Source organism: Carassius gibelio, chromosome B11, assembly GCF_023724105.1.
Source record: "Carassius gibelio isolate Cgi1373 ecotype wild population from Czech Republic chromosome B11, carGib1.2-hapl.c, whole genome shotgun sequence".
NCBI lineage: Eukaryota > Metazoa > Chordata > Actinopteri > Cypriniformes > Cyprinidae > Carassius > Carassius gibelio.
Window position 1 is genome coordinate 12,335,893 of NC_068406.1, and position 24,240 is coordinate 12,360,132.

Genomic DNA, 24,240 nt, shown 5'->3' on the forward strand with positions numbered 1-24,240 from the left:
ATTTTAAAACCACCAGAGATTCTACTTACACTATAGATTTAGAGACTGCAGACACTTGATGACAATTAAAACACTGCACGCTGAGCATCATTTAAATAAAATATTCGTCAGAAGCTCATCCTGGATGTCAAGTATTACTTTTATATAAAACTGACAGCTAACCATTATGGTACAAGATAAGGGACTTTCATATTTGCCACAGCATTTTTGCAGTAATATTATTTTAGTGAAAAGGTGTAGGTTAATCTTCTTTACCAATCCAAGCACAGAGGAACAGATAAGAGAGAGTTCTGAAATGAAATATATTGATTTTGTGTGAATGCGTACACGTGTGGGTTTGTGCAAGTCTAGGGCTTTACACCTGGTGGATCACGTGAACATAACCCAGCGGTGGATAGGAGCAGTGGAAATCGATTTCAGAGATGTTGCAATAAGCCCAAACTAAAGAAAAGACAACTGGAGTCAATGGGAGGCACTACAGTAATTCAAACAATAGCCCTGCAGTGTGTCTTCCGTCCATCTTGACAGCCGGATCTGCCAACATTAGGGCACTGAAACCAACTCCAAAACCTGACATTAAAAGCACTCATGTGTTAAGTTATAGAGATCATTGGAGTTTTAGCAATTCTCTGTTGTAATTTTCTATTTGCAGTTTATTCAAAATGACAACTTGGGGGTTAGTTTTATTCTAATAATGAACTAGCAAATATTTTCCTTTTGATGTATTTCTAAATAATGCACAACCCCAAGGTGCAGGAGCCACATCAACTGGTCATAAATCAACACAGTCATTCAGCAGGAAATAAATAGTGCTTTTTATGCTACCCCCCCCCCCCCCCCCACACACTTTAACTTTCTCCTCTATGAATTATGATTAGCCTACAATTTAGTCCAAATAACACTAATGTAAAATATTAAGACTACAGTTAAAATCCATTTTGGTGGAACTTTTTTTCTGGTGTAATGAAATAATTTAAAAATAAGGTCTGAGGTGCAAGACATAACATAACATTTTTTCAATGAGAGTTTGTTTGAACCAGAACTTGTATGTAACTTGCTGACTAATGCATAATACACCTGATGGATTTAACTAATCTTTATATATTTATAAAAGTTGGGACAAGGCCATGTTTACTGTGTGGCATCCCCTCCTCTTTTTATAACAGTCTGCGAACGTATCGGGAACTAAGGAGACAAGTTGCTCAAGTTTAGGAATAGGAATGTTGTCCCATTCTTGTCTAATACAGGTTTAGTTCTAGTCTTCGGTCTTCTTTGTCGCATCATCCTCTTTATGATGCACCAAATGTTTTCTATGTGTGAAAGATCTGGACTGCAGGCGGGCCATTTCAATACCCGGATCCTTCTTCTATGCAGCCATGATGTTGTAATTGATGCAGTATGTGGTCTGGCATTTTCATGCTGGAAAATGCAAGGTCTTCCCTGAAAAAGACAACATCTGGATGGGAGCTTATGTTGTTCTAGAACTTGGATATACCTTTCAGCATATTCCTGAGCCCATGTTGTAATTTCAATTAAAGCAGCATTCCTGTATGTGATGTAGTGCCGTCTAAGGGCCTGAATATCACGAGCATCCAGTATGGTTTTCTGGCCTTGACCCTTATGCACAGAGATTGTTCCAGATTCTCTGAATCTTTGGATGATATTATATGTAGAAGATGATAACTTCAAACTTTTGCACTTTTTCTCTGAGAAACTCCTTTGTGATATTGCTCCATTATTTTTCTAATGCCCATCTTGACTTCTGAGAGACACTGCCACTCTGAGAGGCTCTTTTTAAACCCAATCATGTTGCCAATTGACCTAATAAGTTGCAAATTGGTCCTCCAGCTGTTCCTTATATGTACATTTTACTTTTCCGGCTTCTTATTGCTACCTGTCCCAAATTTTTTGGAATGTGTAGCTCTCATGAAATCCAAATGGAGCCAATATTTGGCATGACATTTCAAAATGTCTCACTTTCAACATTTGATATGTTATCTATATTCTATTGTGAATAAAATATATGAATACATTTATGAGATTTGTAAATTATTCCATTCCTTTTTTACTCACAATTTATACAGTGCCCCAACTTTCTTGGAATCGAGTTTGTACAGAGATTCACTGTTTCTGACATAAGTGAATAAAATAATATTTTCCGATGACAAGATCATCGAGATTATTATTAAATGACAAGAGCAAACCAAATAATACAGTGCAAAGTATTGTAGTAATAACTGCCTGTTTTTGCAAAAAGAGTTTCATGGCTGGTAAAAAAATAAATAAAAATAAATGTCAGATGTGGCAATAATGCAATATTAGTTCAATAATTTGACAAAACAATGTAATAATTATTCAAATGATGATGTTTCCATTTTATTTTTTATAAATGTATGCATATATACATTATAGTTTCCTAATAAACAATTAGAAATTAATTTATTAATTAATGAATAAACATATAATTTGATAGTTTCACGTTTTTTCTCCAAAAATGTATTTAAGTGAATGTACGTTTGAGATTGTAGCTTCAAGCAATGTTTCAAAGACACTAGACACCTGCTGATTTGTTATTTTCTGGAGAGTCTGCTTAAATATCTACCTGTATACCTCCATAAGTGGGCAATCCAATGCTAATTGTACTGCTATCCCTTATTGAACAGCCAATCCATTTTTAAACATTCCATCTTTGTACTTAACAGAGAAGCTGATTCAAACTAAATATTTGTCATTTAGTGGAAATTCTCCCACTATCAATCTCTCACAGTTTAAATGAACATTGATGGGAAATACAAACCAATTTAAATCTATACACAAAAATCTTACTTTTTTTCTTGTATTCATACAGGAAAACAGAAATGCAAGCTCTTGCTACATCTCGAGATCTACATCCCTTAGTACTCCTGTATCCCCATTCATTGTATTGCCTGTGATTAAAGTTGCTGTCCACTGACATGAATCTTCATTTGTCTTGTTCCTTTTCTCTTTTCATTCCTCTGTAGCTAACAAGCTAATGGTGGTTAATTTGTACTAGATTTATAGCATTTGCTTGTATAATTCTCATTTGGATAAGTGTCTGCTGTTAGCAGGCTAAAAAAAACAGCTGGTATAATCTGATAAATTCCTCAATGTTTGCATCTTGCTCAACTACAGCAGTTGCACATATATTCTAGGAATGGTCAATTCTGATTCTAAGCTGGACATTCATTATTGCAACATCATTACGACAAGTGGGAAACATAATACATAAATCAGCTAGCGGTTTAAGATGTTGATGCTCCAGAACTGGAAGTGCCCACCCCTCATAAATTTGAGAGAAAACAAATACTTTAAGCCAAAATGCACTCATGTGCTAGCATTTATGAGATGAAGGGCTGCAGTTGTATCTGAAGCTGTTCATATCAGCTTGCAAACATATATAGTGTCACCTTGCCAGAAAAAAACAACCAAACTACGTCTGCATGCACTGGGACAATGAGGCGGTAAATTGTGTTCAAAAATATTGGACTGGAACATATCATGTATTGCCTCCGCATCGGACTGAAACATTTTATCTTGCGTGCCCAAACATAGAGTGCACCAGGCAGAGTGGTGTTTACTCCTGGATGCTGCTGTGCACAGGATATAGCCATCAAACAGTCACTTCAGTCTTTCTTGCCTGAACATGACCATTAGAGCGGGGAGAAGCTGGAGTATAATATCTTGGCCTTCGTCACATGTAGTGCGTATATCTTTGTGTGTGCACTTAAGGACTGAGGAGGATACTGAATATAGATATAGAGTGGTTGTGGCTTCCCGTATTGTCATGCTGCTTCATGTCATGTCTCATTACACTGACACTTCAACAGTGGTATCAGCAGTGTACTCTAGATCACACAAACACACACGCACGCAGGCATGCACGCACGCACGCGCACGCGCACACACACACAAACACACACTTGGTCGTTGAGAATTTTCCACATTCTGTAATTAAGAACATACACAATTAACCTAGACTAATTGGAAATACATGCCTCTACCTACATTTCAGCAAAAAAAAAACAAAAAAAACATACCTATACATACAAATTGCTGCAGTTTCCAGTTAAAATGAACACTAGAGGATGTAAACACAACTTGTATTCCTTTTCACACAAAGTATAATTTGTAGGTCCACAGTTTTCATTAATAAAACTACATTTTTGCATAATTAATTGATGAATATTATGTTTTGAATTCTAAACAATTTTAACATGCTGCAGATTTGAAAACTGATGCATTAGAATGTTGCTGATACATATACAGCTTCATATACATGAGTTTTCAAATTCAATAGGTTTTCTCTGTAGCTCATTCAATACAGTGTTGCACTTGTGGTGAAGAGCTGTTCGAACACGGTGAAACTGTGGTTGCGGTTACAATAGTCAACAAATGCGTTTTTATACCACTTTTGCATTTGTTAACACTATCAGGTAGGTTTACAGTTGGGTTTGGTGTATAGGGGATATTTCCAACATGACAGAGCATTAACTTTTAGCAACACTCCTTGAATATTTGAATTATGAACCACTGCAATATGTACCTGAAGCAATGTAATACAAACAGCAATACATTCTTATTTCAGCATAACAAATACATGCAAAGGTCACTTCTTGAACCTGTGTTTTAGTGCCACTCACTGGACTTTACAATTTGAAACTGGAGCAAAACATGCAGTACGGTGCGTAATAACGTAGCTGCATAAATGTGTTAAGAGGCACGTATGTCAAATGAGCCTTGGTCTCGCTCACAAACCGGGTGTATGTACTTGCATGCTAACATAATAATCAAAATAACGATTCATAAATATTAATATTTATTCTAAATTTAAAACAGAATGTGTGCAAGACTTGCACACCTTGGAAACATGGATTTGTTATTTAAATATTCTACGATAAGAATTTAAATAAGTAATAGTTTTTTTCAGAGTAACAAAAGGAATGTGCATCGTAACTTATTAGACTGTGGCTGTCAAATGTGGCTTTACCAAGCTCAATGGCTCTGGTCCGAGCAGATATAAACAAAATGCTATTGGCTATTTTAAAAAGGGGGTGGGGCTGCTAGATTTGTCCTGCCCTCTCTTCATGTTTTAGTTGATATTACGTCGCCACATAGAATAATGCAGCGTGTTTAAAGGGACTTCTGTGGACCTTTAAACTGACTAGTGAATTAAACTCAATGTCCTTCGTTCTCCTCTTGGATAATGGTAGACTGTTTCTTTCTTCTCTCACATGCACACATGAGGCAAATGTCAAGGTACAGATATAGATTAAAACAAAGGAAAGGTGCAAAAGGTACGTTACAGATGGTGTTAAAAAGGAGGAAGGCAGATTGAGGCTAATATAGGATTTAATTGTCAAAGTGCACCACCTTTATGCTGTGATGAGAATAAAATGCTTTGTGCCAGCAGGAATAAAACCTCAGCTGTACTCCAGGCCCCAGAAAGCTCTCACACAGATGGTGGGAAAGAGAGAAGGAGAGGGTTATCTGTTCAACAAAAAGTCCATGATTCAAAAAAAAAAAAAAAAAAAAAAAAAAATGGAAATGGAAAAGTTCAGCAGCCCTTCTGAAAGGCTGACTGAATCATGACAAATTTGTCTCTTTGCAGAATCACCACTGTATATTCCTGTTCTCTTCCATCCATTAGCCTCAACCCTGGAGTGCCTATAGATGTTTTTTTTTTTAATATACATTTCCTATCTATCCATATGCAGACATATAACCAATCCAAAAACGCAAATACACAAACACTCAGCAAGAATGGATTCATAAATATCATGTAAGAAGCAGAATCATACCATTACGATTTGAACTGATGGAAACTCATATGTTTACTATGATTAATGGCTAGGATATAGTGGGCGGTAGTAAAGAGGAGACCTTTATTTAATGGGCAGTAGTTTAGGCAAAATGTGTGACTGTATTCTGGCGTTAAACAGATGGCATCGGATTCTGTCTGTCTGGCTGTCTGTCTTATTGGCATCTGCTCCAACTGGCATGGCAACTCACCTTGGCACAGACTGGCACCTCTGTGAGATGGTTTGCTCCTCTGTAAACAAGCAAAATTCAAGGTCCTATTGCCAGTGTGTGTCCTACAGCTAAGCTGAGCTTCCCGTTTTGAATGTATCCTTTTGGCCACACCAAAGCTCACACCATCTCTGTTTGTTACAGACTTGATATTTCAAGGTGAACCCAATGGTTAGACTGGAGGCTGAATATATATTGATTATTTTTTATACTTATATTTTCTGTCTCCTAACTCTTTTTTTAAATCTTAGAAGAATCTCATGCTCATGTTTATCTACAGGGGTTGCTTGCCATACAATAAGGTTTCTTCCCGCTCAAATTACTATTAAGTCATCCCAGTGGGCAATATTCATCTTATTAATTAATAATCTAAATAATTAAGCAAATTAGCAAAATGTCCTTCAAGATAATTAATGCTCAAGTCAATGTGTCACCCGTATTGTCACAGTGGACTCTTGATGCTTACGGACACATTCATAATTAATACTCCCTCTCATTAGTCTATTAGGATTTGGTGGTTTCTATGTAACTTTTAACCTCATGAGAATAAACAAGAACACGAAATTGATTGACATTTCTTAGAAATGTAACACGGCACATCACATTTGAGTCTGAATGACAATTAAGTACTTAAAATAACAGAACAGGTACATTTGAATTGTTCTCTGTGTTGAAGAGAGGAAAATAATTTCACTGAAACAAGCCGCTAGAGTACTGCAGGATTAATTAACATAGTCTAATGAATCATTTGTATGTGCTGCATGCACTGACAGGTCTTAAGTGACCCGAAGTGTGTTTTATTGATCTCAGACATGGAGAATAATTTATCAACATATTCCAAACAAAATTCCATCACAGAACGCAGTTCATCATAATGTCTCGTGCTTCATTGCATCTTGCATCAATGCCACATGGAGTTTGTATCAAAACATAAGCTGGAGTATTTGACAGTGAAACGGAATAAAAGGATCCAGCAAAAAATAAAAATAAAATAAAAAATCATAGGTGATCCATGAAGATCACAGTGTTGCATTAAGCCCATAAGCAAAACCCAAAGAGGCTCTACAGAGAGTCAGTGTTGTACTCAGCGACTAATATTAAGAATTTTTTTTATTTATTTATTTTTAGAAATAAAGAAATAAAGCTGAGTTGAATTGTAATATTAGATGAGAAACTTATAAGTATAGCTCAGATAAGTAGGACAAAAATACAAAAAATACTAAAACGATCACTGAAACAAAACTAAAACTAACTATAACTGTACAAACATAAAAAGGACCTGAACCAGTCTCTGCAGTGACTCTTGATGCCCCACAGATTGGCACTGAGATTTTTCAGTTTTCCTATATTAAATAAAACCATTAATAGCATTCGCTGTAGTGCCATTTGGACATTAAAGAGTTGTTACATATTTACTTATTTCTCACTATTTATCAGTGTGTCCAATAATTCAAACAATGCCTAATAATATCTAGGCAATCATCAAGATGCATATGTTCCAGAAATTAGCTAGACTCACCCATATCACGTCCTCTTGTCTATACGGCCTCCAGGTTCGTCCAGAGTCACTGTACAGCAGCTGGTAGCGAGTGACCCAGTCAGAGCTGCCCCACCGACCCTGGGTAGCAATGGATGTGACCTTCAGCCTGTCCCGTAAATCAAGCTGTAGCCAAGGTTGTTGGTCTTCTCCATTTGGAGACCATCCCCCACCACCTAAAAGGAATGAAACAGAATTGGCCACTCACTAAAATTTCATACTCTGGTTTATCATGCTGACAGGACTGAAGCTTAGTGGTCAGAGGAAAAAATGAATTAAATTTGTTCCAGCACTTTGTGGCTTAGCTTCTCTCTTTTTTGAGATAGAAATCGCCAACCCATCCCTGGAGGACTGCAGACAAACCTCAGCGCAGTATAATATTACAGCGATTAAAAAAAGGCTATTTGGAAATTACACAGCATATTTGTACACTTGTATGTCTTATTGGAGTTTTTCCCACATTGATTGTTCAGGAAGGAGACACACACACACACAACAACTTGACAGAATTCTTGGAAATATTTGTCCACCCACACAGATGTACTTGAGTACCAACCACCTTTTCTTTTTTACAGCATTCATTGAACAGTACCTGCAGGAAGGATTATGCTGGCAGACAGGAGAATCTATAAATTGAGCAAGAGGTACATTAAAGGAGCTGTGTTTGATTTCTGCAGGTGGCATGATAGCAAAGAAATGACATGTACCTTGGAACAACGATAAAGAACACTGCCCACGTTTTCTAATGCAACATTTGTTTTTGGTTTCTAAAATAATTTCTGGAACGAACGCAGAACAACTTCAGAAACTGCATCCTTTGAATCTGCCGAAAAAATTGTCTCACGTTATGGGTGTGCTACAAAAGTGCTGATGTCATTGTTTATTAAACTACTTCATAAAAATTTAAACACAATGATTTCAGTCTGTTTTCGCTACAAAAATTTGCAATTGAAGCCACAATACCTTTGAGCAACACAAAGTGGTGCTTCATTACTAAATAAATCTTAGGGTAAACTGAGGGTAAAAATGTAAAACATACAAAATATGTATTTATATTATGACCGTTTCTGATGGAAGAATCATATTAGGGCTGTGATGGTTGCTGTGACAACCGCGGTAATGCATGTGACGACACGCACTCTGTAACAAACATAATACAAAGTTTTGTATACAAGTGTAATAACAGTAATAGTTGCAAATTGTTTTATTTAGACTATGTCTATGGTAATTCACAATTATCTCAAACGCCATATACTGCATTTCCTTTAGACTGGCAGGTTTAAGCGCAGGAAAATACAGTTTATGCCTTCAGCAAATAAATTCTGTGTTGGGCGATGGACCTTGGTGGGAAACCAAATCGTCGAACAGTGTCACACCGAGTCATTTTGAGTCTGTAGTGTCTACACAGGACATTTGAACTCCATGTCTGTACCTCATAAATAGGACGAGGCAGTTTACTGTCGGGGATTTGTCATCCCGTGTCGTGGCGAAAGTGTAGCGACACTTATTATGAGTTCTATACACTGATCTATAATAGATCATATACAGATCAGTGTTTCTATAGTGTTTTGTCACACCGCACCGCTCGCATACTGTAGACAGGGTGTATTTAACTTTCTTATTTAGACTACTTTCTTGTTTAACTGCATTATTTCTTTTATATGTATTTTAGTGTTTTGCCGGCTGCATATTCACTGACGGAGGTGCTAAAATAAACACGAGCTGACGAGTTAAATCGGGTTTGTGTTAGATGAGCGAGTGCTGGGCTGCTCCAGGACAGTTTTGAAAACAGTTTTTGAAAAACTGAGTCATATAAAATATATTAAATGCATGACCAGTTTTAAGTCAGCTTTAATCGCCTTTTTGCTAACTTCATGCCTTAACTGACCACGACACTGCATGCATGTTGTTTATATATATATATATATATATATATATATATATATATATATATATATATATATATATATATATATATATATATATATATATATATATATATATATATATATATAAACACTGCATCACCGGCAGTAGTTGGTCTCATTATCACTGCGGTGGTAAAAATCTGCCACCGTCACAGCCCTAACTAGGATTATAAATGCAGCTTAGAAAACAATAATTAATAAATAATTTCATAATCATTGTAACATTTAAAAATCTATAAAAAAAAACAACCTCATAGTATTACTTATGCAATTGCAAAAGCAGTGTAAATGCTTGTAAGCAACTCTGAACTGCATTAAACAGTCTATACTAAATGCTTCTACAGTTGCAGTTTTTATGCCATTTGTCCAGTGCAAAGTTAATGTAACTGATAACAGTGTCTTATTACTCTAGGGAAGGATTAGGATATTGACATACAATGTATACATCTGTAAGTTTCTGACGATTAGCATTATAAAGGTAAAAATATTGCCTCAATGCAAAAGTTCATGAAATATCATCTAGTTAATGACAAAATCCCCAAAAAATATAGAGTTAGAGAGATTTTTTTTTTCAATAAATGTTTTTTGACACACACACCTAGCTCAATTAAAGCTGCTTTTCAAGAGAACATCAAGCTGTATAGGAGGAAGGAAACACTCAAGGTCAGGTGTGATAGGGTTGCCTCAGGGCAAGTAAGAACACAATGGTCAGATAATAAATGCTTCATCAGTGCTGTTCAGTGACTGGGTACATATCATCTGTGAAGATTTTTACAAAAGGTCAGGATTATGAGGCGCCGTGTAGGATTTAAATCAAACTTCGCTTATCAATACATACATAAAACACGTGCATATACACCTATAAATTACTCGCACATACATGCATACTACTGAATGTTCAAAAATACATATATAAAATACACGTGAACACTAATATGAAATCGATACCAATACATATAATGTTAGCAATGTATGCATACACACTTGTGAATAACTTGCGTATACATATAAACTTGACACGTGCATACACCTACAGACACTCACATATACGTATTAACTTGATCCATGCATATACACCTATTAAACACTCGCACATACATATAAACTCGCTGCATACAAACACAACTGCACATACTCGCACATACATATAAACTTGATCAGTGCACATACACCTATTAAACACTCGCACATACATATAAACTCGATGAGCGCATACACATCCATAAAACACTCGTGCATACAAAAACAATAACATTTACTAACGTATACAGTTCAGATGAGAAAAACATGTGTACATGTATATATGCGAGTGATTTCATATGTGGATGTGCGTGAATTTTCAGTATAAACGGAAGGCATTTCAGTGTGAACGGAAGTAACCAAATTTGCAATTATGGACAGGGATCTGTGTCATTCCTAATCGTTTGCTCAGTCATTCAAAAAAAAAAAAAGTTTTTAATAACAAAACGAAATCGGAATGTTATATGTATATATACACACACATGAACTGGAAGATTCTTGATCAAAAAAATTTTTTTCCCAAAACTGATACATTTAGTAGATAAAATGTACTCTATAGTTAAAAAAAGGTTGTAAAATGTCTTTATACACTTTGTTTTTGTCTTTAATCATATACTGAATTGTGGTGCACTTTGAGATGAATTGTCCACAGACCATGCTCTTTTTTTTTTTTCTTTTTTTTTTACAATACCCTTTATTCACGAAACATGTTTTATTAGGACGTGCTTGATTTGATTACCTTTGATTATCTTGATTTCAAAATTGTGGATTTCAGGAACAGAATGTAGTAAAACTTTAAAACTGGTTAATAATACAAAATTTGTATCAAACAAGTTTTTTTTTTTTTTTTTTTTTGCATATGATGTTTAACTATTACACTGATAAAGTACACATCCACCATCCCCTGCATCAGATAATAAAAAACTTAATTCTGAGAAGGTTGGGTTTACCCATGTCTTCATGTATGTGTGCAGTAGTGGCTCATATATAACTTGAGAATGAGTCTCCCCCATTAGAAGAGCTTCTGCAAACTAGGAACAAAATAACAGGCAGAAGTGCAAGTATCAAACTCTGCTGATTTGTAACATATACATTAATTACAAACAAACATTCTCCACATGAACTGTAGGCTCTCATGCACTTCCATGTGAAACCTTTTTTAAGGAGAAAAAAAAAGTTAAATAGTTGTTACTACATAGGAGTCTTTATATATAGTCCTTTATTCTCAATGACACCAAATATCTCAGACACTGAACATTTCATAACACCGGCGAGTTCAAGGACCATAATATCACACTCGTCAGCAGTAAGTTAATTGGCAGTTTCGATCTAGAAAAAGGTGAGAATTTCACAATTTCACTTCTATGCAATCTTCACGAAATAGCTTAGCCATCTTCAGAAATAAAACCCTTTCGCACATGAGTTTAAAATATTCTAGCTGAGCCCCAGCGTGAGTTTCTTTAGGCGACCGTTATTTTAGAATGTACCGCCTTAATGTTTCCATGGCGACGCGTCATGCTTGTCATGTGACAACACAGCCACGATAGATCTGTATGACACATGGATCGCTTTTATTTTGTTTTGTTCAAAATATTTGCAAACATACTCACTATATTATGAAGTTATGATATTCCGATTCTGTGCAAATAGCTTAAACACTTAATTCTGAAAATGGCTAAGTTCACTAGTGGGACTTAGTTGGGAACACATTTTATATTTTTTAACTAGAGGCAAAACTGTCTCTCTCTCTCTCCCTCTGTGTATGTGTGTGTGTAACGTTAACTTGCATAGCGCTTGGAAGTTATTTCGTGAAGATTGCATAGAAGTGAAATTCTCACCTTTTTCTAGATCGAAACTGCCAGTTACTTCACCACTGACAAGTGTGATATCACGGTCCGTGAACTTCGCCGGCGGATGATCGCATCGTTTGCGGTGTTAATGATGCTTTGTATGCCACCAGGGCTCGAAGGCCGAAACAAAGTGCGCGATTTAGATTGTGTTTCTGACTGCAGACAGAGACTGCAGGTGAGCAGGCAACACAAACTGATGGTAATTGATCTTATAATAGTGGGCGAAAAAAGAACATTCCGCAAAATGCTTCAGGTGTAGCACAATCCCGGTCCATGATTGCAAATGCGGTATTTAGACAGGTTACTTCCGTACACGCTTAAACGACTTCCTTTTAAACTGAAACGCCTTCCGTTTACACTGAAATGCCTTCCGTTTACACTGAAATGCCTTCCGTTTATACTGAAAATTCACGCACATCCACATATGAAATCACTCGCATATATACATACACATGTTTTTCTCATCTGAACTGTATACGTTAGTAAATGTTATTGTTTTTGTATGCACGAGTGTTTTATGGATGTGTATGCGCTCATCGAGTTTATATGTATGTGCGAGTGTTTAATAGGTGTATGTGCACTGATCAAGTTTATATGTATGTGCGAGTATGTGCAGTTGTGTTTGTATGCAGCGAGTTTATATGTATGTGCGAGTGTTTAATAGGTGTATATGCATGGATCAAGTTAATACGTATATGTGAGTGTCTGTAGGTGTATGCACGTGTCAAGTTTATATGTATACGCAAGTTATTCACAAGTGTGTATGCATACATTGCTAACATTATATGTATTGGTATCGATTTCATATTAGTGTTCACGTGTATTTTATATATGTATTTTTGAACATTCAGTAGTATGCATGTATGTGCGAGTAATTTATAGGTGTATATGCACGTGTTTTATGTATGTATTGATAAGCGAAGTTTGATTTAAATCCTACATGGCGCCTCATACAGGATGAACAATCTGCACTCATTACATTCCAGTGCAGGCTTCATGAGGAGGAAGATAAAACATTCTTATACAGCATCTGCATCCAGAAAATGTATTTTTAGCCTGAGCAATTTATTTAATTTATTAAATAATTTACAAACTGACACACATAATAAGCACAGAAATAAATTACAACTTACAGGTCCCATATTCCAATGACCATCAGAGGCAGCTAATGAATAGATGGGTAGATCAAACGATATCAACATTTGGTGTCTGCACACGTTTGGATCAGGCTGGCAGTGACTGGGAACGAACTGCCTGTCTGTGTCTCACAGCAAAAGGAAACCTCCTGCTGTTACTAAGCAAGAAGCTTGGCGAGAAAACGAAACGCCTTGGGGGTGACAGGGACAAGCCGACATATCGTAGACCCGATTATTACCGCTGGAAGACACCACTGATCCAAAAAAGTTACGAATCCACTAAAGAGTTTGGTAGTGTGATCATTTGTGATTGCCAACAAGTATCATAAGGAAGTTCTTTAAGTGTGTTTTTGTCACGAGGTCAATCATCTTACAGTGCACAAAACAAAGCTCTCAGAGGGCCTTGGCATTAGCTGGTGTTTATGACATGTCTATGCTTAACTGCTTAATTGGCTGGGGACTTTTCTCAAGTGCTTCTACAGACTGTAATCAGTTGCTGATTGTAAGGTTGCACTAATCAAACTGCTCTCCACCTCCCTGAAGTAAAAACCACAACAAGTTGGCTTAGTCATAATTTATACAGCCCTCTTGATATGCCCCATGCTTTGCCAAAGCTCAGTCTGGCACAATAGTTCATCTAAGAGTGTTTTAGGATCATTAAGCAAATCAAGAGCAGTCATTATACTCTTTCTGGGTTTAATGTCTGATGGTTTTTGGGGCTGCTGTTGTTTAGGAAACATGTATTTACTGGCATTTCTGATTTATACAGATTTAACCAAAATAAATAAATTAATAATAATAATAATAATAATAATAATAATAATAATAATAATAATAATAATAATTTAATCATATTCCAAACCTGTTTGGCTTTTTATCTTCTGTGAAACACAAAATACATTTTGAAGAATGTTGGTATAGTAACAAAAAAGGTTTTGGACACAACTGACTTGCATTTTATGGATTAAAAAAAAAAAAAAATAATAACAGGCATCTTTCAAAATATCATCTTTTAAGATTCACAGTAAAAAGAAAAGGTCATATAATTTTGGAACGACAAGAGGGTGAGCAAATTGTGACAAAATATTACGTTTGAGTACATTTTCCTTTAAATAACTGACCTGTTAGCAACTTAGTTGGTTGGCAATGGGAAATTGTATTGCAACCAACAAAGTTGCTAACTTAGTTAGCAACTATTGTTTTGGGAAACACTCCCCAGGGCCACTGTTTTTTTTCAGTCTGTTTAGGATCATAATGCTTTTGGCAGCCCTGGAAATGCTACTGGATGAAAATCTGCAAACACTGAATGAGAATTTGTAAACATTGATTTGAATATTAACTAACACCAAGCATTAAAGGAACACTCTCACTTTTTTGAAAACAGGCTTATTTTCCAACCCCCCTAGAGTTAAATAGTTGAGTTTTACCATTTTTGCATCCATTCAGCCGATCTCCGGGCCTGGCGGTAGCACTTTTAGCTTAGCTTTGCATAGATTATTGAATATGATTAGACCGTTAGCATCTCACCCAAAAAATTAGTTTCTATATTTAAAACTTAACCCTTCTGTAGTTACATCTGTACCAAGACCAATGGAAAATGAATATTAGGGTTAGTAACCCTTTGGTCATTTTTTAGCAAGATGCTAATGGTCTAATCAGATTTAATGATCTATGCTAAGCTATGCTAAAAGTGCTTCCACCAGACCCGGAGATCAGCTAAACGGATAAAAAAAAAAAGTTAAACTCAAGGGGAATTGGAAAATGAGCCTATTTTCATAAAAAAGTGGAGTCTTCCTTTAAGGGGGAAAAAACTCTTTTGACAAATGACATTTTATAACTAAAACTTCAAAACTTTTTAAAGTTCCTTTCCCTTCATTTGAGTCCGAATTTACATTTTGAACGGTTGCTGCATATTGTTAGAGATTTATGTTTGTCTATGTCTTGTCACACTTGAGAAATGACTTCTCAAATCTTAAAATGTTGCTTCAGGCACAGCTAATCACCAGAGCTTTTCACATCAGTACTGCTCATGGACACCAGCAGACTGTTACATTCCATCCAATGAAAGTATAAAGTCTTCTAATACTTTTTTTGCAGTGTTCGTGGAAGTTATATCACATTACGTTAGGTATTCATAAAAAAAGCTTTACGTCCACACTTTCTTCTGACAAGGACACATTTCCCTTCTGCTTAATTCTCTAGTCACATAAACACAGACAACTGAGGATGTTTTTTGGGACAAACAGAGCAGGAGAACAACGAGACAGGAGCACATACCTTCTCTTCTGTTGAGTTTAGCATAGTGTGGTGACCTTCTGTCAGAGAATTTTGATGAGTTCTGGAATGAAGCCGGGGGTAGTGTTGTCACCAGTGGCTCTTCACAGTAATCTGGATACAAATATAATGAAAACTTGCATTACAACCAAAAACGTTTAGTCTTCATTTGAAATACAAAAGTTAAATGTACTATGCAAAAAACAAATTTTATAGGGGAAAACGTTAATATTCTACTATATAATACTGAACTGACTGACAGATTCAGTGATTATAAAAGGAGTGCTCTTTACTTGCTTATTGTGTAATTCCATCAGAATTGTAAGAAACTTTAGATTTTCTTGAGACTTTGTGACTTTTCCTAGCTTTCCATACATAAGAACAAAAAGTGTCAAGACTTGGCCCGCGACACCAGACACCAGATCTTATCAAATGGACAATGTGGGGATCGCACCAGTGCAACCTCTAGCAAAAAATTTTTTCAGAAAAAGCAACCATTTGAATGCAGCCTTGCATTGTTTATTCAATCTTATATAAATATCATTACATGATTTTTATTCGACAAAATGATTATATTAAATAATCGTATTGCATGCAATACATATTTTGGTTGAATTTTTTGCCAGATACAGTTTACAAAAAAGTAAACTCTCTTTTAATTGCAGAGGTGGAGTCTCATATTGCAGGGTGTAATGTAAAGTCATCTGCTCTCTGCAAAAGCAGCCAGTTTGTGATAGTTAATTAAATTCTTGAGTCTTGCAAGCTGTCACATGTAGCCTGCCTTTCATCTGCCTGCTTTGTGAGTGCCAGTCTGTCACTGACCTCAGTCTGTTTTTAAAGAATTAATTTCAATGTTTCATGTTTGAAAATGTCTGGATTGTCAGAAATTGTATAGCATTCAAAACCAAAGCTGGGAAAAGGGAGGTTCAAATTTTTCTTTTATCGGTACAGTATGTGACAGTACCAGCTGAATCAGACAGTTCATTCAAATCTTGTCAGTTTATTACAGTAGTGGTAATTTTAGTCTTTTGAATTTTTTTGCTCAGTGTGGTTGGCAAAAATACCCATTTGCTAAAGGTCAAGGCCCTTTTTAGTTTTGATGAAAGAGACTAAAAAGCATTTCTATGGCCATCAGTTGTAAAGCGAGCAGTGTAAAACCAATTACAAACTGATTTTCATATATCACCCATGTAAAGACATTATACAAAAACCATGCAACCAATCATTGAGTACACAAAGACTAAACGTCATGAAGGTCATAAGAGACCACACCAAATGTAAGACTATTGCACCTTAAAGGTAGATAACATGGCATAGTTTGTTTTTCCTGCATCCTTCAATGGCCTTTTCCATGGAAACACACAGATCAAAAGAACTCTAATGAAGTGCAGCTCGACAGCCCAAATGCATTAGTCTCAAGCCTTCAAAATATGCATGTATCGTCAGAATAACAAAACAATGAACAGCAGGTTAGGGAGCCATTAGCTGTGTCCAGGGAGCATTTTAAAGCTCTCTCCTGTTTCAGCAGCGTAAGCAATTTGCAGCACTCTCCATGGACCAGGGAAAAAAATATATATCCTTATTTAGAGGACCTCTGCGTTTGTGGTAACATTTTGCCTGACAATCACTCATTTGACATTGAATTGTCTACTCTTCGTTTTGACGCTCCCTATGGCCATTTCTCCATCTCTTTTGCTCTCTCCTCCTCAATCTTGCCCATCTTTTCTGTTCACCCACTCTTCAATTTCTGTTTTCCTTCCTCCTCGCTCTCCATCTCAAACATACACAATCCCACTTTATCTTCAGCTTAATGAGAAAAAAGAGAAGTCTCACCATTGTGAAGGGGCTCACATGTGTTATTGTCACCATAAGAGAGCTATAATCTGAGTCAGCAGTGCTCTCCGCTGCATCAGAGAGAACAGCTGCGGCATCGTCCTTTCACTCTCAGCTAAGCAAATGACACACAGCAGCCTCCTCAGATTTACTCCTACTGCAATAAGTAGCATTTTAAGAAAGTTCACGGAAGAAAGTGATGAAATGCCCTACTGAATGTTCGGCAAAGTTCATCTGAGGTTGATTTGTTTGCACTGAAAATACAACCTCAGGGATTACAAATGATATACCTGACGTTTATGTGACACCCTCAAGGGTATGACATCATTTGATGGGTACAACAAAATATTTCATGTCTGAATTCACAAGAAGCACCCTATAAATTTCACTGAAGCGCATATTTCCGAACTTCTGCATGTCCTGAAAGTAATCAAGCCCTTTCTGCGTGGGAAAATTAATAAACAGCTACTGTCAGCATTATAAACACACTGGAGGTCTTGTTGACTCCAGCGATATTTCTAACAGGATTTTTTCATTAAATAAAATTAATTTCCCTATGGAGTGTCTAGACCCGAAGATGTAATGGATGATAAGGGCACACAAAATTGGTCTAATGTTTAATTACTGTAAGCACAGACTAGGGATGGACATATTCACACTAATAATCCCACTCAAGATTTAGAAACAATACATGTGGAAGCAACAAACAAAGAAGAGGAAATTATAGACTGTGAAAACTGATCATGCTAGCTGTCTTCAGTTGCTTGTTGACCCATTTTGAGAGCAACTGACAGTCACTACAAAAAGCTGAGAGTAAATTTGTGTTGAAATTCTATATGTATTTTACAGATCCTGCCACACATAAAGGTATCAAATACAGCTATTAGAAAACACATAGATGAACCCAGGTACTTTTTTGTACCATTTTATTAAAACAAACCTACTGTACTGACAGATAACTTCAGACCAAACATGGGCAGAAAATCAGTTCCCCATCGAGGGAGAGACGATGCGTCGATAACGCTTTGGGAACGCATTCTGCGTGAGTGCGTCTGAAGCATCCATGTCAACTAGTCCAATGGCGAGAGTGAGCGTCAGGAGTGACGTCACGACCAGGAATTGATAAAAACCCCAACCGGAGCAACCGGTGTTAGCTTTCTGTGCCTCAGCAAGTGATCTGTGTCAAACCTGTCTGTCATATTTACTGTTGTCTTGTGCAAAGTTTATATACTATGGCTAAGCAACTTTCAAACCGTGTGCTTCTCCCTGCCCGCGTTATTTAACGGGTGGGGATACACACGAGCTTTGTGTAGTTTGTTTGGGAGTGGAGCATGCGTTATCAGCCTTCGAGGAGACTGATTGCCCGCATTGTGAGAAGCTTTCGCTTCGCATGCTCCGCTCCCGCTTGTCACTCTTTGATGAGAAGAGCGGCGAGCCTCGCGCTCCTCAGGGTGCAGGACCCGCTTCTGCCGAGGCAGAACGGAGAATGCATTCCTGGGGTTCGCAAATGGATCTCTCAGCGGGGTTGGAGACGGGTCCGAGGGCTCTTTCTCCTCCCTTACCTGGGAGATCCATAGCTCAAACTCCGGTGTCGGAAGCCCGCCCCGCGGCTTCTTCCGCCCGGGGGGAGAGCCCATTGCTTCGTTGCTCTAGCTCCGAGGAGTTAGATGTAACGGGCAGTGAAGGTGACACAATCAGGGGGGAAGAGGATTCGCCATCTCTTTCCCCAGCATATGAGGAGTTGGTTGATGTATTAACACGAGCTGTAGATAAATTACATATATCTTGGCCATCTGATAAACAGAGCGCTCGTCCTAAAAGCAAATTAGACGAGCGTTTTCTGTCTGCTAAAACATCGCCTACATCACGGGGTCTCCCTTTTTTCCCTGATCTTCACAGTGAGCTGTCTAGATCGTGGAATAAGCCTTATTCATCACGTCTTTTCAGCCCTCAAGTGCGCGTTTATTCTGATATAAGAGGGCTGAAAGAAAATGGTTATGAAGCGATGCCCCGGGCGGAGCAGACGCTCGCGAGCTATCTTTCCCCTGGTTCAGCGTCATCTACTAAGAACCCGACTTTGCCCACGAAGCCTTTAAAGATCACATCTAATTTAGTGGGTAAAGCTTATACAGCAGCAGGTCAGGCTGGAGCTTGCCTTCACTCGATGGCTTTGCTTCAGGCTTATCAGGCTGAGCTGCTGGGGGAGTTAGATAACAGTGAGGGAGTCAGCCGTGACGAAATTCGCGAACTTCGTCGGGCTACGGATTTATCTCTCAGGGCGACTAAAGAAACAGCACGTGCTATTGGTAGATCTTTGGCTGCTTTGGTTTCTACAGAAAGACACCTTTGGCTTAATCTTTCAGATATTAAAGATAAAGATAGATCTTTTCTTTTAGACGCTCCCATTTCTCATGAAGGTCTGTTTGGTGATGCTGTGAATGAAGTGGTTGAAAGATTTCAAGAAAATAAAAAGCAATCTGAAGCTTTTAAAAGATTTCTCCCTCGCCGTTCGAATCCTGATGCTGCTGGGCGTGCAAGGCAGCCCCAGCCATCATGCTCCTCATATCGTGTTTTTCAAAAAGAGAGTGTTGCGTCTCGCGCTCCTCCTCAAAAATCACGGGGACCGAGCCAGCACTCACAGCCAAAGCAATCTAAGCAGAAGCCGGATCTGAGGACCGTTCTTCTCGCTAAGAAAGCTTCGGCTCAGAAGAAAAGGTCCTGACGCCAAATGGGTCAGACCTGTGAGGGCAGCCCCAATCGAGACGGTGCGGTGTACACCTCAGTATACGGTGCCCGTCCGGTCTCGGTGCTCTCACGGGGCCGTCCTGCCAACCCCGCCACCCTTGGTGCCTCGGGGCGCAGCGGTCTCCAGCGGGTCTCTGGCGCTGTGTCTCCCAGACGCTGCGTCAGGCTCGCTCCCTCTGAGGGGGGTCCAAGAGCAGTTAGCTCGGGTGGTTCCTGCGCTTCGGCTTCAGGTCCCCGAACTAGCTGTTCAAATTACACCAGAGGCCAGCCTCGAGAGGCTGGTTCCCTTAGTAGAATGTCTGACAGAATGGAAAAGTCTGCCGAATATATCTCAATGGGTCCTGCAGATAGTAGAGAAGGGTTACAGAATCCAGTTCGGTTCTCGTCCCCCACGCTACAACGGGGTGTTGCTCACAGTAGTGCATCCCGAGCAGGCTCTGGTCATGGAGCAAGAAGTGAAATCTCTTTTAGCGAAAAATGCTATAGAGCAGGTGTATCCTCCCGACAGGGCATCGGGTTTTTACAGCCGTTATTTCATTGTTCCAAAAAAGGATGGAGGGCTGCGTCCCATTTTAGATCTTCGTCTGTTGAATCGTACAGTTCAGAAATTAAAATTCAAGATGCTGACACTCAAACAGATCGTGACTCAAATCAGATCCGAGGACTGGTTCGTCACAATAGACCTAAAAGATGCGTACTTCCATATCTCCATCCTCCCTCAGCACAGGAAGTTCCTAAGGTTTTCTTTCGGGGGCAAAGAATACCAGTATCGGGTACTTCCCTTCGGTCTAGCTCTCTCACCCCGCACATTCACGAAATGCGTAGATGCAGCTCTGGCCCCGCTCAGGCTGCAGGGCATACGTATTCTGAATTACCTGGACGACTGGATGATTTTAGCAGAATCAGAACAGTTGGCGGTTCGGCATCGAGATGTCGTCCTCGCTCATATGCAAAAGTTGGGTTTGAGGCTCAATACCAAGAAGAGTGTGCTATATCCATTACAGAGGACCACTTTTCTTGGGGTGGTATGGGATTCGGTCACGATGCGAGCCTCTCTTTCGCCCGCTCGTGTAGCCAACATCCTCGCAGCCACTTCGGAGCTAAAGCTAGGCCAGTCACGCACTGTAAAACAGTTCGAGAGATTGTTGGGTCTCATGGCAGCAGCGTCCAATGTGATCCCCTTTGGCCTGCTGGGCATGAGACCTTTACAGTGGTGGCTCAGGACCAGAGGGTTCTCCCCGAGGGGAAACCCACTTCGTACGATCAAGATCACGCGGCGGTGTCTCCGCGCCTTGGTCATATGGAGAGAACACTGGTTCCTGTCCCAGGGTCCGGTATTGGGAGCTCTTTGTCATCGGGTTACCATCTCGACAGATGCTTCCCTTACCGGCTGGGGAGCGGTAATGGAAGGCCGCTCAGCTCAGGGTCTGTGGGAGAGCCATCATCACTCTTGGCACATCAACTGCCTGGAGATGATGGCTGTCTTCAAAGCTTTGAGGCACTTCCTGCCAGACCTGAGGGACCATCATGTGCTGGTCCGAACAGACAATACATCGGTGGTCTCTTACATCAACCGTCAGGGGGGTCTGCGCTCGCGCCCACTCTGCAAATTAGCGCACCAGATCCTCCTGTGGTCTCTGGGGAAATTACGCTCTCTGAGGGCGATGTATATACCAGGGACTCAGAATATTGGAGCAGACACCCTGTCGAGGCAGGTGCTGAGGCCAGGGGAATGGAGGCTTCACCCGGAGGTGGTGGAGCTCATATGGGAATGTTATGGCCAAGCAGAAGTGGATCTGTTTGCTTCTCAGTACACGACGCACTGTCCACTATGGTTCTCCCTTACTCATCCAGCCCCCCTGGGGTTGGACGCTATGGTACAGACGTGGCCGAGGCTACGTCTGTACGCCTTTCCCCCTGTTGCTCTGCTCCCAGGAGTTCTGGAGAGAGTCCGCCAGGACGGAGTAAGTCTACTTCTCGTAGCTCCACACTGGCCGAGTCGAATCTGGTTTGCGGACCTGATTCATCTCCTCGACGGTTCTCCCTTGGAGATCCCGATCAGGAAAGACCTTCTATCTCAGGCCGGGGCCACTATATTTCACCCCCGGCCAGAGATTTGGAAGCTTTGGGTGTGGCCTCTGAGGGGGCGCAACTCATAGAGAGTGGTCTCTCAACTGAGGTTGTGGAGACCATTCTTAGCTCCAGAGCTCCAGCTACGAGGAAACTTTATAGACTCAAATGGAATGTTTTTTCTTCTTGGTGTTACCAACATCAGTGTGACTCCGTCCACTGCTCTGTTGGCTCAGTTCTTGAGTTTTTACAAGACCGCTTCGCTTCTGGTCTATGTCCATCCACCTTAAAAGTTTTCGTGGCGGCCATCTCGGCTTTCCACGCCCCAGTGGGTGGTGCATCTCTGGGTCGAGACCCTCTTATCTCTCGTTTCCTTCGTGGCACCTTGAGGCTGAGACCTGCAACTCGTTCTAGAGTGCCGGCCTGGGACCTGGCTATAGTTTTAGAAGGCCTTTCTAGGGCTCCGTTTGAACCCCTGGATTCGGTCTCTGAGAAGTTTCTTTCGTTTAAGACTACTTTTCTCCTTGCTATTTCGTCCCTTAAAAGAGTCGGAGACCTTCAGGCTCTCTCGGTTTCTCCCACCTGCCTTGAATTTGCACCTGGGATGGTCAAAGCATTTCTCTACCCGAAGCAGGGATACGTCCCTAAGGTACCGACCAATGTTCCGAGACCTATTGTTCTGCAGGCTTTCTGTCCTCCCCCGTTTGCATCATCGGACCAGGAAAAGTCTAACCTCTTGTGCCCGGTGCGAGCATTGGACACTTATGTTCATCGGACTTCTTCTTTTCGGAAATCCGATCAGCTGTTTGTTTGTTTCGGGTCACCTAAGATAGGTCTTCCTGCCACTAAACAGACACTTAGTAAGTGGATAGTTGGGGCTATCCTTCTTGCCTATGAGTCTTCTGACCTACCGTGCCCTTTGGGGGTCAGAGCTCATTCTACTAGGAGTATGGTGGCCTCTAGAGCCTTATTATCTGGGGCCTCTCTTCAGGATGTTTGTGATGCGGCAGGCTGGTCCTCGCCACTCACATTCATCAGGTTTTATAGCCTAGACCTGGACGCTACTCCCGGGTCTCAGGTTTTTAATTCTAGAGGCGTTGGGTTTTCTGTCTGACACTCAGGCACTTGTAATATGGCGGTTTGGGTATTCTCGTTCCCAAAGCGTTATCGACGCATCGTCTCTCCCTCGATGGGGAACGTCTCGGTTACGTCTGTAACCTCGGTTCCCCGAGAAGGGAACGAGACGATGCGTCTCCCTGCCATACTTCCTTCGTTCCTGTGATCGACTTGCTTCGGCACTGTCGAAGCTAACACCGGTTGCTCCGGTTGGGGTTTTTATCAATTCCTGGTCGTGACGTCACTCCTGACGCTCACTCTCGCCATTGGACTAGTTGACATGGATGCTTCAGACGCACTCACGCAGAATGCGTTCCCAAAGCGTTATCGACGCATCGTCTCGTTCCCTTCTCGGGGAACCGAGGTTACAGACGTAACCGAGACGTTTTCTAAGTACATATTATTGATCTTATTCAGAACAATTCTTTTAAGCATATGTTTCTTTCTTTCTTAAACACAATAACTTGATCTTTCAGTGAAACAACATAATTCTCTCTGGTGAATACAGAAGAAAAAAACTTCTGTTACTTCAGTTTCATCACAAGTTTAAGAACGAAATTCTCTTAAAGTTTAGCTCAGAAGTGCCCAGTCCCTTTTCATGAATTCTACTATCCTGTGGAGTTAATTTCCAACCTTTCTCCAAAACAACTGGCTGTAATCATGAATGTGTTTTTGAAGATTTT

General features: G+C 39.6%; 1 protein-coding gene across 1 annotated transcript in view; it reads right to left on the reverse strand.

Moving 5' to 3' along the window:
• LOC127967720 (contactin-associated protein-like 5) overlaps positions 1–24,240 on the reverse strand; it is a 76,863-nt gene that overhangs the window by 34,027 nt on the left and 18,596 nt on the right. The window contains exons 2-3 of the mRNA XM_052568359.1: positions 15,797–15,907; positions 7,568–7,761 (exon numbers count right to left, since the gene is read on the reverse strand). Coding sequence (XP_052424319.1) covers positions 7,568–7,761; positions 15,797–15,907 — 305 coding nt within the window. The remainder of the gene's footprint in view (positions 1–7,567; positions 7,762–15,796; positions 15,908–24,240) is intronic.